At 43.2% G+C, this 14,574-nt stretch overlaps 1 protein-coding gene across 1 annotated transcript; it reads left to right on the forward strand.

The window, feature by feature from the left end:
• Positions 1-7,999: 7,999 nt before the first annotated feature.
• YARS2 (tyrosyl-tRNA synthetase 2) lies at positions 8,000-13,892 on the forward strand. Its single transcript, XM_017804601.1, has 5 exons — positions 8,000-9,201; positions 10,674-10,841; positions 12,097-12,252; positions 12,579-12,749; positions 13,201-13,892. The coding sequence occupies exons 1-5, from the start codon at positions 8,000-8,002 to the stop codon at positions 13,358-13,360; spliced, it is 1,857 nt and encodes a 618-aa protein (XP_017660090.1). The 3' UTR covers positions 13,361-13,892.
• Positions 13,893-14,574: the final 682 nt, after the last annotated feature.

Here is a 14,574-nt window from a genome sequence, read left to right on the forward strand (position 1 = left end):
ATCTAAACACCTATTTTATGATGTATATTCCCCTATGAAATACAGTCTGCCAATACTTACCTATGTCAAACATATACAAAGCAGCACTGTCCAATATTGGAAGGGTTTGCTATAAAACCAACATAATTTCTCTAAATTACTTAATACTATTTTCCATATTCAATCCTGCTGTTCACACCTTTTTTCCTTTTTTAATGACTACAGACTTCCTCTTACTACAGTGCTTTAGGGACGCATCAAAACGTACCAAGCAGACGGAATTTCTAAAGTTTTTTCATTATCTTTTAGTACTGTCACTACATGGAAGCAGACTCGTCGTTCTGTTAAACTGAAGCAGAAAGTCAGTCAATAGAAAGAGTAGACAGTTCTGAAATTTGATAGAGAAACAACTCTTTAAGTGTTGTTATTCTTGGAGTGGTAGTTCCTCCAGGCAACAGGTGACAGGTGCAAGCCTTCTCTCTCTGCAGCCATGCCAGCAGAGGGGATGTAATTCTGAACAATGCAACTGGGAAGCTCATGGGAAAGGAAAGTACATATGAAGATGCTGGATCCACTTTCCTATTAAATCAGGCCAAGACAGTGCTTTTTTAAAAAGGCTCCGCTTTTAAAATTAACAAATTCTGGAGTATGTAATTTCTAAAGCTGCAATGTTACTAATTCAAGCATCAGGTATATCCTTTCTGCCAGGCGCCCTACTCAAAACTGAGGGCTGGATTTCCAGTGCATGTATTTAAACCTGGAAGTGTGGTGGCTCTGCATTGGCCTGGGCCAGCAGTTCAAGAACCACAGTTGACAGAATATGTCATGGTAGTTCGGCTGGTTTAAAACCATCCAGCCTATGAGAAGAAATGGTAACAAGTCTCAAGAATCCACCTATTCTGTAGTTGGGTGGGGAGTTTTTGTTATTTTTAGGTGGGGTTTTTTTGTTGCTTTTGTTTCTTTTTTCTTGATCAACTTGATATTGGCTTTATTTACAGTGTCATTCAGGATTACAATGGTAATTAACTATAGGGGCTTACTGCTTCTACATCGTGGTGTCTTCAGACTATCAAACTGAAATAGGGTAGTACTTTCAGTAGCTCAGCACATCAAGCTATTCATATTAATTTCAGCTTCCAGATCCCACTTATATGCCTGATAATGAGACAACTCTATCCTAACCTCTGTTTCATAAAGAAAAATAAAAAACAGTGGAATCATTTCTACCTTAAAAAAAAAAAAAAAAGTTTTACATATCCTCTTAGCTCTCCAGACCAGTTTCTGTTGCTTGTTAACTTTGCCTTAAGAGAAACCATATGGAGGAAAAAGGTGAAGAGAAGGGGAAGTGAAGTTTGTCCACCTGATATACCTGCCTTCTTCCTTAAACGACAGAAGCACTAGAGCAAATTGAAAACATACACTTGGAAACACCAGTACCCAGCCATGTTTGCCTCCAGAGAAAAACAACAGAGCAGATCTGACAGTTTCTTTCTGGCTGCAGGAAATAAACTCCCAGGAATAGAGTAAGTAATGTTTCACATCTGATCTGTTTCCTGCCTTTTTTTCAGTAATCTCTAAATGGTGCAGACACACATATATTCACAAATTTCAACTTTTTGGGGGTTCTTTTAGGCACTAGGATGCACTTCTAATACATTAGTAAAAGGGGTTTTTTTCTTTTTACAAGTAGAAAACAAAAAGGGGAACTAAGGTAAACACTGAAAATGAGTATTCCTTCTTAGCCTCATCTTGTTTCTCATATACCCTAAAACAGGTATGCTCAGGTAATCAGAAACAGAACTTGTTCGAATGTGAACAAGCAGTAACTAATGTGAAAGCATTTAACATGGTTAGAAAGGTGTGATTTGGAAATGAAGAAGAAAAGCAATTTGGAGCAGATATTTAAAAAAAAATCACAAACTAAAAGCATCTGTAAAGCACTGGGGGTCAGCAAAACCTAGAGGACTTGAATTAAACCTTATTGTGGCTGTTAGCAATGAAGAGGCAAAGGGTGAGAGGGCGTGCAGGAGGTAAACTCAAAGGGAGCTACTGGAGCATGAAAGCACATTCACTAGTTCAAACAGGGACACTTAGTGCAAAACAATATTCAAGTGGTCTTACACTTTGAAGGATGAATAAATAGCTTCCTCTTGCAATTACCAGTTGTTTTGGTTTGGTTTTTTTAAGGTACCAGAAAATTACAGATGGAGGAGTTTCAATAAATGGGAATCGTGTAACTAATCCTGAGACTGTTCTTATTCTTGGACAGCATATTCTCAAGAATGGAGTATCATTACTTAGGGTTGGAAAGAAAAATTACTATGTTATAAAATGGCTGCAGCTGTGACAACAGAGAATCTCCCTAAAACAACAGGTCATTTCAGCTCTGCTCCTTGAAAATGTTTCTGTCCTGTGCGTTACTATGCAGCTCACCAACTGCCCAATACCATCGATTTTCAAAATGCACCGAGTTCAAATAAGCAGCTGAGGTATACCAGTGAAGAGGTTTTAGATATTCTGCCTTATTCAAAGCACCATTCCTGAGAGGAGCTGCACAAGAAGACAATGAAAAGATTCATTTCAAAGTCCAAAGATGGAGATCGTTGCATCTCAAAGGAGGCTTCCCCTCCTTTATCAACCATGTGTTGGAGGAGAACAGTGGCTGGTTACTCCACAGGAGAACCCACAGCCAGATGAGCAAAATCATCCTCCAACCCAGGACTTCTTACAGCCAATGTGTGCTCACCTACCAGAGAAACCTGTGCCAGTGGGCAAGGACAACCAACCTGCAATCAACATGTTTGTTCACAACAGGTTTGCTTTGAAGGAACCTGCAGGAAATTCACAATAAAGGAAAAGAATGATTAAGCACTAATAAGATTCTTCTTGGTTATTTATGTATGGGGGCACATTGCACCAAAGCTGTCCAACCTTCATGTGGGAATACACAGCAAAATCACTTTTTGAAATGTGGAAATATAGAGCCTCTCAAAGCTTAAATCAACTTCATGAATCCCTTTTAAGCCTTCTGTGTGCATAGTATGACTTACCAGGTGAGTGACGCTCATTCCGCTTCTTGGTCCTCTGAATTCACTGGATACATCCCTGCTATCTGCCATCTTTGATAAAAGTATATCCTGGCACTAACTGGGCTCTACAGTCAGTTGCAAGATTGTATATTATACCACGAGATTTGGAGCATGTACAGGAAAGTTTTTTTTAATTTTAGGTGCCCAAGACTTGTGAGTGAACAGCACCACAAGGGTCTCTGGACCAGGAAACACACGAGGGAAGCTGTAGTGCTTTTGCATATAAAAAAGACCCTTCAGACAGTACAACATACAAAAGTTGCACTTCTGAATGGGAGAGCAGAAAGTGATTCTACTGCTTATGGCCTAGTCAGCATTTGGGATCATTTCTTCCTCATTTTCTTGTAAAGATGGCATGAAAGACAGAATGAACTCTAAGAGCTGGTAGAATTGCAATATCTACATTTAAAGGTAGAACTGCTTTACTGCTCCAACACACCTTCCCTCCTTTTTCTTACTAGCCACTACAGCTCCTTACACACATGGAATCAAATAAGCATGGAATACAATGCCTTGACAGATTCCCTTCCCCTGGTGAGGTTTGAGATTGGGTTGCTCAGGCAGTACAGGTGCATGAGTTGCAGTGCAAGACCAGATTTGGATTATGTCCAACTGCTTCGTGACTTAGAACACAGTAATGTAGTTGGCTGGCTCAGAGCTTCTTTAGTAAGGGACCCTCAGTCTGATATAGTGCTTTGGGTTTTGAGTGCAGTGTTGCTTTCAAGGATTAGGCCAGAGAGAATCATTTCCTGGTCCATATACTTCCTAGACAATATAGTCTGCAGTCACAGCAGCCACAAGGGGAGAGGTCTTAACCTGAGCTTCCTGAATGTGGTAACTTATCACCATCTCTTTTGTCATCAAAGTCATAGTTGTTCAGCTGGTTTAAAACCACCCAGGCTATGAGAGGAATGGGGAACTTCTAGTAAACTGGAACAAGTCTCAAGAATCCAGCTATTCTATAGTTGGGTGGGGAGTTTGTTATTTTTTTTTAGGTGGGGTTTTTTTGTTTATGTTTCTTTTTCCTTGATCAACTTGATAACGAGACATCTCTATCCTAATCTCTGTTTCATAAAGAAAAATAAAAAGTAGCTGAGTCACTTCTAACTTTAAAAAAGCAGCCTATACATTGTCTTCGCTCTCAGGACCAGTTTCTGTCGCTTTACCTTGAGAGAAACCATATGGAGGGAAAAGGTGAAGAGAAGGGAAAGTAAAGTTCATCCACCTAATATACCTGCCTTGTTTCTTAAACAACAGAAGCATTAGAGCAAATTGAAAACATACACTTGGGAACAAACTACATCAGTACACAGCCATGTTTGCCTCCAGAGGAAAACAACAGAGCAGATTTGATAGTTTCTTTATGGTTGCAGGAAATAAAATCCCAAGAATAGAATAAGTAATGTTTTATGTCTGATCTCTTTCCTGCCTTTTTCCTTAATTACCAAATGGTGCAGATGCACACATATGCCCACTTTTAATAAGTTAGTAAAAGGATTTTATTCATTTTTACAAATACAAAGTAAAATAAAGGGAAGTCACTTCTTTCAGACAAGGTTTTTAGTAACATCCATAAATTCTTAAGAAATTTAGTCTGTGCTTCCTTTTGACCAATTCCTAGCAAACTAAACTCTTCCCTGACTCGTTCCAAAGAAACAGCTGGATACACAACCACTACTTGCCATGACTGTAGAAGCTTATCACAACTATTTGAACACTTGGGCCAAGGATCAAGGATGACCAGAAAAATCAAGTATCCTTTCTTAGTCTGGTCTTATTTATCCTACACCCCAAAACAGATATGCTCAGGTAATCAGAAACAGAACTTGTTCAAATATGAACAAGTAGTAACTAACGTTAATGCATTTAACATGGCTACAAAGGTGTGCCTTTAAAGTGCAAAATGAAAGGTAATTATTTAAGACAGATGTTTTAAAAAATCACAAACCAAAAGTATCTATACAGCATTTAGGGTCAGCAAAATCTGGAGGACTTTAATTCAACCTTATTGTGGTATCTAGCAATGAAGAGGCAAAGGGTGAGAGGGCGTGCAGGAGGCAAACTCAAAGGGAGCTACTGGAGCATGAAAGCACATTCACTAATTTAAACAGTGTCAATGAGCACAAAACTATATTCAACGGTTTTACACTTTGAAGAATCAATCATCTGGCTCTCACCTCAAAGCACAGAGTTTGGCTTGAAACAAAAAGCTGACACTGGAGATCTTCAGTAACTCCTGAAAACACCAGCTACCCATCACCCTCACAGCTGAAGGATAAAACTGCAGGAAGAAAACCTACTCAAGATAATTCCATTCAAGTTACCAACAAGGCAGGGGCACAACAGACGGGCAAGCTGTTTGTCCTGCTGTAGCCCATAAAGCAGGGACCTGAGTCTACTATATACAATCTGGCATCTGTCAGTCAGTCCTCCACAAAGCATTGAGTAAAGGCAAGGTCTATTCTGTTTATTTCAGAATGAGGTTTGAAGCACACAGACCCTGCCCCTTGCCCATCTATTCCACTAAGTGAAATTTTAACCTGACTACTAAACACTGACAAACTCTGTTCACACAGTGATACTGTGTTTTAGTTATAGTAGTACCACACAAAGCTCAGGTACTAATGTCAGACATTTACTAATCTGAACTTGGCTACAGCGGTTTTTCCCCTCCATGACTGTGTTTTTCACTGCTGAGCACATTTAATTTATAAGGTAGCTAAAATTTGTGTATTGATGACACAATTATTTCTAGTTTGTATTAAATAAGGTGGAGTTGAAGACAATTGTAAAACATCAGACTAATTTTTCAGTTGTTGATCTCATTAGGCTTTTTCCCATGGCTGGCAGTAACAGTGGCATTTAAAGTACTCTAGTTTAATTCCAGAAAACAGCTTCTTTCAAACCTATCAACAGCCATGAGCATCCTGTCTACACTACTAGTTATGCAACTCTTCAAGAAGTAAGAATGTAGAACTACATGAGGGTGTAGAAATACAGGTAGAATGGACTCTCAAAGTTCTGCATTAAAGATTATAAACCGTGTTCATTTCTTGGCACTCAAACATTACCAAATTGAATTTTTTTTGTGAAAAAGTGAACATACAAAGTCTTAACATTTCAAAAAACAAATTAAAACTGTGGAAAGAAGAAAAGCTACTTACAGCACACAATAACATTTCCTCAAAACAACTCTAATCTCTGGTATAAATATTCCAGTTTCACAGACTTTCTTTCATACTGTCACACATTCCAAAATTTGAAGAAGTTGTGGGGACCCCTTCTTCCCGGACAACTTCATTCTTTCTGAAAGAAACACTTATTATCCCATTACAGTTTTGAAAACCATTTTTATTTTTTAGTTCTGCCAGAACAAATTTACAGGAGATGGTCCAGGGGCTTGGTCCCAGGGGAGAGGAAGGAGAAGGTGCCCTTGTAACTGACTCGGGGAAATGTGTGTGGACACACACACATAGTAATACAGCTGACATCTCTACTGTGCTATAAAACAGATACTTCCATCTATTTTATAGATCTTCTATCTGCTGTACTTCCATACAGTGCATACAACAGCACTGATTAACAACTCTGAAGCCTTCCATCTGCAAAAGATTACACAAGTGGAAATTACCGCAAAGCAAAAAGTAGTAAAAACTTAGCACAGGTGTCATTAAATAATTTCTCTAGAAAGACAACAATTAAAAATTAATTGAAAACTTTCAATTTGGAGCAAAAACAGCTCACTGTCCTCATTTTGAGCAACTTTTATATGATACAAGTAAGTACGGTCTCCACTTGGAGTTGACTGAAATTCTATGACTGCAACTAACCAGACAGTTCCTTATCCACCAAATCCACGCCTCTCAAATTTAGAGACATGGATGCTGTGTGGGACAGTGTCAAATGCCTTGTGCAAGTCCAGATAGATGACATCAGCTGCTCTTCCCTTGTAACCTTGTTGTAGAAAGCCATCAAATTTGTCAGGAACAACTTGCCCTTAGCGGAGCCATGCTGGCTGTCACCATTCACTTTTCATGTACCTTAGCATAGTATCCAGGAAGATCTGCTCCATGATCTTGCTGGGCACAGAGGCACGACTTCCTTTTTTCTCTTTTTAAAAAGGAGGGACTAGATTTTCCCCTTTCCAGCCAGTGGGAACTTCACCAGACTACCTTAGCTTCTCATATATGGATAGCAGCTTAGACACTTCATCTGCAAGACCCCCCAGGTTCTGTGGATGCATCTCATCAAATCCCATGGACTTGTGCACCTTCAGGTTCCTTAGACAGTCTCAAACCCGATCTTCTCCTACAGCAGGTGGTTCTTCATTCTCCTCATCCTCGCCTTGCCTTCTGCAGCTCTGGTGGTGTCACTTGCTACTGAAGACTGAGGCAAAAAAATCGTGGAGTACCTCAGCCTTCTCCATATCCCAGGTAACCAGGTGTCCCATTTCCCTTTTGAGAGGGCCCATGTTTCCCCTAATCTTCCTTTTATCACCCACGTGCCTATAGCTGCACACCAACATAGTTTAAGCATCCTCTTCCCAAATACTCAAGCTACGTAACACAGCTAATAAATACTGGTAATGCAGCTTATAAATTCTAGAGTCCATAAGCTCTAAAGCTCCAGTGTCACTAATTTAAGCATCTGCTACCTGTCCTGCTAGCCGCCCTACTACCAGCTGAGGGCCTCATTTCCCACGCAAGCATTTCAGCCTGAAAGCATCAGAAATCCCGGTATTTCGGGTTGGGGAAAGGAAAAAAAAAAAAAAAAAAGAAGCGGAGGAAGAGAAGCCAACAACACGCGGCGTGCCTGTGCGAATTTTCTTTAATACCGTGAAGGAGAACCACCAGCCGGGCGTTCAAGCCATTCCCGACCATCCAAGGCTCCCTCCGAGCTCCCTCCCCCCCCCGGGTCATGGCGGTGATCCCATGCCGATTGTTCCATCCTGTCCCTGTTACCCCATCCCGACTGACCCACCCCGGTTATCCCACACCGATTGTCCCATCCCGCTTATCCTGCCCCGGTTATCCCACCCCGGCTGTCCCATCCCGCTTATCCCACCCCGGCTGTCCCATCCCGTTCATCCCGCCTCGGCCATCCCACCCCGGCTGTCCCATCCCGCTTATCCTGCCCCGGTTTTCCCACCCCGGCTGTCCCATCCCGTTTATCCTGCCCCGGTTATCCCGCCCCGGTTGTCCCATCCCGTTCATTCCGCCCCGGCTATCCCACCCCGGCTGTCCCATCCCGCTCATCCCACCCCGGCTCCCCGCGCGGGGCGGCGCCGGCGCCTGCGGGAGCCCCTCCCCGCGCGTTCCCGGCGTGCCCCGCGCGCGATGGCGGCCCCGGTGGTGGCTCGGCGGTGCGGGCGGGCGGCGGGGCTTTGGGGCGGGCTCCGCCGGGCCCCGCTCCCGCCCCGCCGCCGGGCCCACGAGCAGCCGCGGCGGGCGCGGGGCGCGGGCGGGCTGCTGGCGGCGCAGTGCGAGCGCGGGCTGTTCCAGGAGGTGTTCCCGGCGCAGAGCGCGGAGGAGCAGCTGCCGGCGCTGCTGGCGCCGGGCCGGCCGCCCCTGGCCGCCTACTGCGGGTTCGACCCCACGGCGGACTCGCTGCACGTGGGGCACCTGCTGCCCGTCATGGCGCTGCTGCACTTCCAGCGCGCGGGGCACGACGTCATCGCCGTGGTGGGCGGGGCCACCGCGCGGCTCGGGGACCCCAGCGGGCGGGAGCGCGCGCGGGAGCCGCTGCCGGCCGGGACGGCGCGCGCGCACGCCAGGGCCCTGCGCGCGGGGCTGGAGCGGCTCTTCCAGAACCACCGGGAGCTGTTCTGGGACCCGGGGGCCGGGCGGCTGGGCCGGGCGGAGCTGCTGGACAACGCCAGCTGGCTCGGCCGGGAGCCGCTGCTGCGGTTCCTGGGCGGGGCCGGCGGGCGGCTCCGCATGGGCACGCTGCTGAGCCGGCAGAGCTGCCAGGCGCGCCTCCGCAGCGCCGACGGGATGAGCCTGGCGGAATTCCTGTATCCCGCGCTCCAGGCGTACGACTTCCTGCACCTGCACCAGCACCACGGCTGCCGCATCCAGCTGGGGGGCCACGACCAGATGGGAAACATCATGTCCGGCTACGAGCTCGTCACCAAGTACGGCGGGGCCGGGGGCGGGGGTGGTGCGCGTGGTCTGGGTACCGGGAGACCTGCATCGGGAATAGTGTGGCCAGCAGGACTAGGGAGGAGATTCTCCCAATGCTTGGCAGTGGTGAGGCCGCAGCTCGAGTGCTTTGTCCAGTTCTGGGCCACTCAGTTCTGGAAGGATGTTGAGGTGCTGGAGCGGGTACAAAGAAGGGCAGTGGAGCTGCCTGGGGGAAGGGTCTGGAGTGCATGTCCTGTGAGGAGCGGCTGAAGGAGCTGGGGCTGTTTAGCCTGGAGAAAAGGAGGCTCAGGAGTGACCTTGTAGCTCTCTACAGCTACCTGAAAGGAGGTTATAGCCAGATGGGGATCGGCCGCTTCTCGCAGGTAACAAGTGACAGGACAAGAGGACGCAGTCTTAAGCTGCACCAGGGGAGGTTTAGGTTGGACATTAGGAAGAAGTTCTTCACAGATGGAGTGATTAGGCATTGGAACGGGCTGCCCAGGGAGCTGGTGGAGTCACCTGGTGTTGTTTAAGGAAGGAGTGGATGTGGTACTGAGTGCTGTGGTCTAGTAGATGAGGTGGTCATAGGATGGACTTCCATGATCTCAGAGGTCTCTTCCAACCCAGTTGATTCTGTGACCAAGTGCTGTGCGACTTGGTGCTGACAGACACTAAAGCACCAGGAGCAGACGTCAACCCTCAAGAGATTTGGCCTTACATAAAACTGTGATTTGAGAGGAATAATTAATTGGCCTGACCATAAGCCTGACACATATGTACACTTTGGCCAGGGTTTAAGCGTTTTCTATGAATCGTTAATGAATTCTTAACAAAAAGGATGGATTTTTTATTAGTGGATCCAAGAACCAAAAGCAAATACCCTGAAGCATGGGACAAAATCAGGACAAGTCCTCTGCCAGCACATGGATCCTGGTGTGATCACACTGAAGTAGAGGTAGTTGTGGTATATTGGTCAAGATTGCTCCATTCCTTCTCAGAAATAAAATGAGATGTGACAATGATGCACTTTTTGCTTATCCACCAAATTTAGTGCGAGTTTTAGAAGGTTTGCAGGAGTATAAACCAGTGAGGATGTGGTAATGCTTCTACTTCAGTACGGGCTTGATTATTACAAGACAGAGAATGGGCACAGAGGAAAAGCCTTACAAGTGTCCCAGCCACACCAGCAGCTTCGATTAGTACTCGGGGCAGAAGACAAGGTCCTGCTAATGCTGTTGCCCATGAAACTCCTTCGAGTATGTCAACTTCTTTGATACACATAAAAGAACTTAGAAACTTAAGTTGTTTTTTTCCCTAAAGCACTCTTTTCAGAACATCTGTTCAGGCATCTTTTGCTCCTCACTCCCTGTCTTATTTAACTGCTTTATATTAAGGATAGGACCTTGCAGAATGTTTGTATTTTAGTCAGTTTTACCAAGATGTGATTTTTTTTTTAACAAGCAGTGCATCTTTTCTTTCTTAGGATGACAGGAACAGATGTGTTTGGAATTACTGTACCTCTTATTACCAGTACTACTGGAGATAAACTGGGAAAGACTGCTGGAAATGCAGTTTGGCTAAACAGAGATAAGACTTCTCCATTTGAGCTGTATCAGTTTTTTGTCAGACAACAAGATAACGTAGTTGAAAAGTAAGTTGTTCTTCATCTTGCTTTTTATCGTTGTTTATAAAACCTGATCCTAACTGTTCTCTGTAACTGTTTCATTTGGATATGTACAACACCAGCTCCATGTAGAAGTATATGTTAATTATAACTGTACATTCATTAAATAAACAAGCATAACTGGTTCCTAAGTATATAGGATAGTGGAACCCGTCATATGCATAAGAAAATTAGGAGGTGGATGAACAAACAAGTTCAGTGCATTTTGTTTGCCAGTGGGGTGACTCTGTCTTACAAGGTGTGTTAGTTTCTGTACTGAGCATCTCAGCATCAGTCAAGTCTCTCCTGCTGATTAATAAGCAACTGCACTTAAATATATATATTAATTACTACAAGTTTTGACTTAGAATGAGGTATCCAGAAGGACCACATTCTAATTGTGAGAAGCTGCTTAACTAGTTACAAACACACAGAGTTCAGCGTTTAGAACTGCAACTGCATGACATTCAAATCTGCATATCCTTAAACAGATCTGAATGTTGTCTTGTTAAGAAAAGCCAAGAAATTAATATTTATGATTGTATTAACTGTAGATCAGTGATCTCCAAACTTCTTTGATCACAGGCTCTTATCAGTGAAAGAAATTTTAAGCATTCACTCCCAATACATGTATATTTACTTATTTTTTTATAGAAGTGTAGTATTACTGAACTTCTAATACTTCCTTCCTGTACCCCTGTGGTCTTGCCTGCCTCCTAGGCTGCTGTCACCCCACTCTGGAGACCACTGGCCTAGATGAAAACATGCCTAGGAGGCAGTGACACTGGCAGTGTCTTTACTGGCAGTAGTGCAAATAAAAAGGGGACAAAGCTATTCCATTTTAAACTCTTGGCAGAGAGTATACAAGGAATATAAATACAAGTATACAAAGCAGAGGTTTTCAGGCACCAGTTTTGAGTCACTGTTGAAAGCAGTTAAAGCAAAAACTAAAGCAGAGGAGAAAAACAGAATGAACAAAATTCATATACCTGGTTAAATTACTAGTTCCATAAACCTATTCAAAGCTAGTAGTAGTCATAATTTAGCCCACCTCTGGACAAACATACCATTTATTTCTATTCATGTACCATAACTCACACAATTAAGCATTAATTAAATATCTGTCATATGGATTTCTTAAATGGATTAAGAATCATTTTAGTGAGTTAACGAAGTTCGAATGACAAAGGCAGGAAATCTGTAATGATGGCTATACAAACAAAATTTTTTTCTCTGCTGGTAGATACCTGAAACTATTCACTTTCCTACCTCTTGAGGAGATTGCCCACATCATGGAAATGCATGCTAAAGAACCTGAAAAATGGGGCCCTCAAAAACGACTGGCTGCAGAAGTAACCAAGCTTGTCCATGGCAGAGAGGGCCTAGAATCTGCTAAGAGGTGAAGTTTGTTTTGTCAAGCAGTTTTGTTTCAGATTTTTTTAAATGGTAATGATTCTCTTTTCAGAGACTATTTAAATGTATTTACTTGTTGCTTAGATGTTAAAAGAGAAAAATGTAATAATTCTGTAGACTTAAAAATACATTAAGGATATAAAAAAAATCCACAGGGCAGTGGGGTACAATAAAAAAATGGGGGTGTATTTTAAGTAATTCTCTTAGTTTGTGGACTCAGGAGAAATTGGGGAGAGGAATTTGCTTGTTTGAATAGCACTTTGTGTGAAAATGAGTCTGGCTCTGTATTTTGAATGATCTTTGTTCTCTCAGGTGCACTAAGGCCCTTTATTACAGTAGTGTGGAGGCTCTGGAAGAGATGTCTGACCTAGAGTTACAGGAACTTTTTAGACAAGCTCCTTCTGCTGAACTGATGCTTGAACCTGGAATGAGTGTTCTTGACTTGTGTCGCAAAGCAAATGCCATTCCAGATGGACCTAGTGGGTAAGTTCTCACCTGGTGCTCTACTCACTTAAATAGTTGTAGCAGTCTGGGGTCAGAAGTTAAATGATCAGGACAGCCAAATCAAGCAGAAACAGGCTGTGATCTACATAGCAGCATTAAAGAAGAGGCGAGCACACAACCTCATTCCATTTTGAAGTATATGCTAACACAGCCTTATGTTCCTCAGCTGTAAAATCTACACCTGATCAAGGGACAACCTAAAGCAACAGCCTAGGTTTCCCTACACCTCTCAGACAGAATTGGAGTAGTAGAGGCTAAAGTTAGCTTCAATCACTCTTGACCTGAACTGAAAATGAAGTGCAAGAGAATAAAAATTTACTCAATTATGGATCCAAGAAAAAAAACCCTTAAGTGGACTTTCAATACTTAATGGCAATAAGTAGTTTCCTTTTGCAATTACCATTTATTTTTGTTTTGTTTTTTTTTTAAGGTACCAGAAAATTACAGATGGAGGAGTTTCAATAAATGGGAATCGTGTAACTAATCCTGAGACTGTTCTTATTCTCGGACAACATATTCTCAAGAATGGAGTATCATTACTTAGGGTTGGAAAGAAAAATTACTATGTTATAAAATGGCTGCAGCTGTGACAACAGAGAATCTCCCTAAAACAACAGGTCATTTCAGCTCTGCTCCTTGAAAATGTTTCTGTCCTGTGCATTACTATGCAGCTCACCAACTGCCCAATACCATCAATTTTTAAAATGCACCAACAGAGTTCAAATAAGCAGCTGAGGTATACCAGTGAAGAGGTTTTAGATATTCTCCCTTATTCAAAGCACCATTCCTAAGAGGAGCTGCACAAGAAGACAATGAAAAGATTCATTTCAAAGTCCAAAGATGGAGATCTTTGCATCTCAAAGGAGGCTTCCCCTCCTTTAACAACCATGTGTTGGAGGCGAACAGTGGCTGGTTACTCCACAGGAGAACCCACAGCAAGACAAGCAAAATCATCCTCCAACCCAGGACTTCTTACAGCCAATGTGTGCTCACCTACCAGAGAAACCTGTGCCAGTGGGCAAGGACAACCAACCTGCAATCAACATGTTTGTTCAGAACAGGTTTGCTTTGAAGGAACCTGCAGGAAATTCACAATAAAGGAAAAGAATGATTAAGCACTAATAAGATTCTTCTTGGTTATTTATGTATGGGGGCACATTGCACCAAAGCTTTCCAGCCTTCATGTGGGAATGCACAGCAAAATCACTTTTTGAAATGTGGAAGTATAGAGCCTCTCAAAGCTTAAATCAACTTCGTGAATCCTTTTTAAGCCTTCTGTGTGCATAGTATGACTTACCAGGTGAGTGACGCTCATTCCGCTTCTTGGTCCTCTGAATTCACTGGACACATCCCTGCTATCTGCCATCTTTGATAAAAGTATATCCTAGCCCTAGTTCTTTGGCCTCTACAGTCAGTTGCAATATATTATACCACAAGATCTTAATCTGACCTTCCTGGATGTGGTCACTCAGCACCATCTCTTCTGCTGTCAGAATAAGTCATGGTAGTTCAGCTGGTTTAAAACCACCCAGCCTATGAGAAATGGGGAAATTATAAATTATAATGAGACGTCTCTGTTTCATAAAGAAAAAAAGTAGCTGAGTCATTTCTACCTTAAAAAAAGCACTCTATACATTGTCTTAGCTCCCAGACCACTTTCTGTTGCTTGTTAACTTTGCCTTAAGAGAAAGCATGTGGAGGAGAAAGGTGAGGAGAAGGGAAGGCTAAATGCATCCACCTAATATACCTGCCTTGTTTCTTAAACAACAGAAGCATCAGTGCAAATCAGAAGCATGTGGGAACA

The sequence above is a fragment of the Lepidothrix coronata genome, unplaced genomic scaffold (genome assembly GCF_001604755.1).
Source record: "Lepidothrix coronata isolate B3197 unplaced genomic scaffold, Lepidothrix_coronata-1.0 Scaffold10, whole genome shotgun sequence".
In the NCBI taxonomy this organism is placed as follows: Eukaryota; Metazoa; Chordata; class Aves; order Passeriformes; family Pipridae; genus Lepidothrix; species Lepidothrix coronata.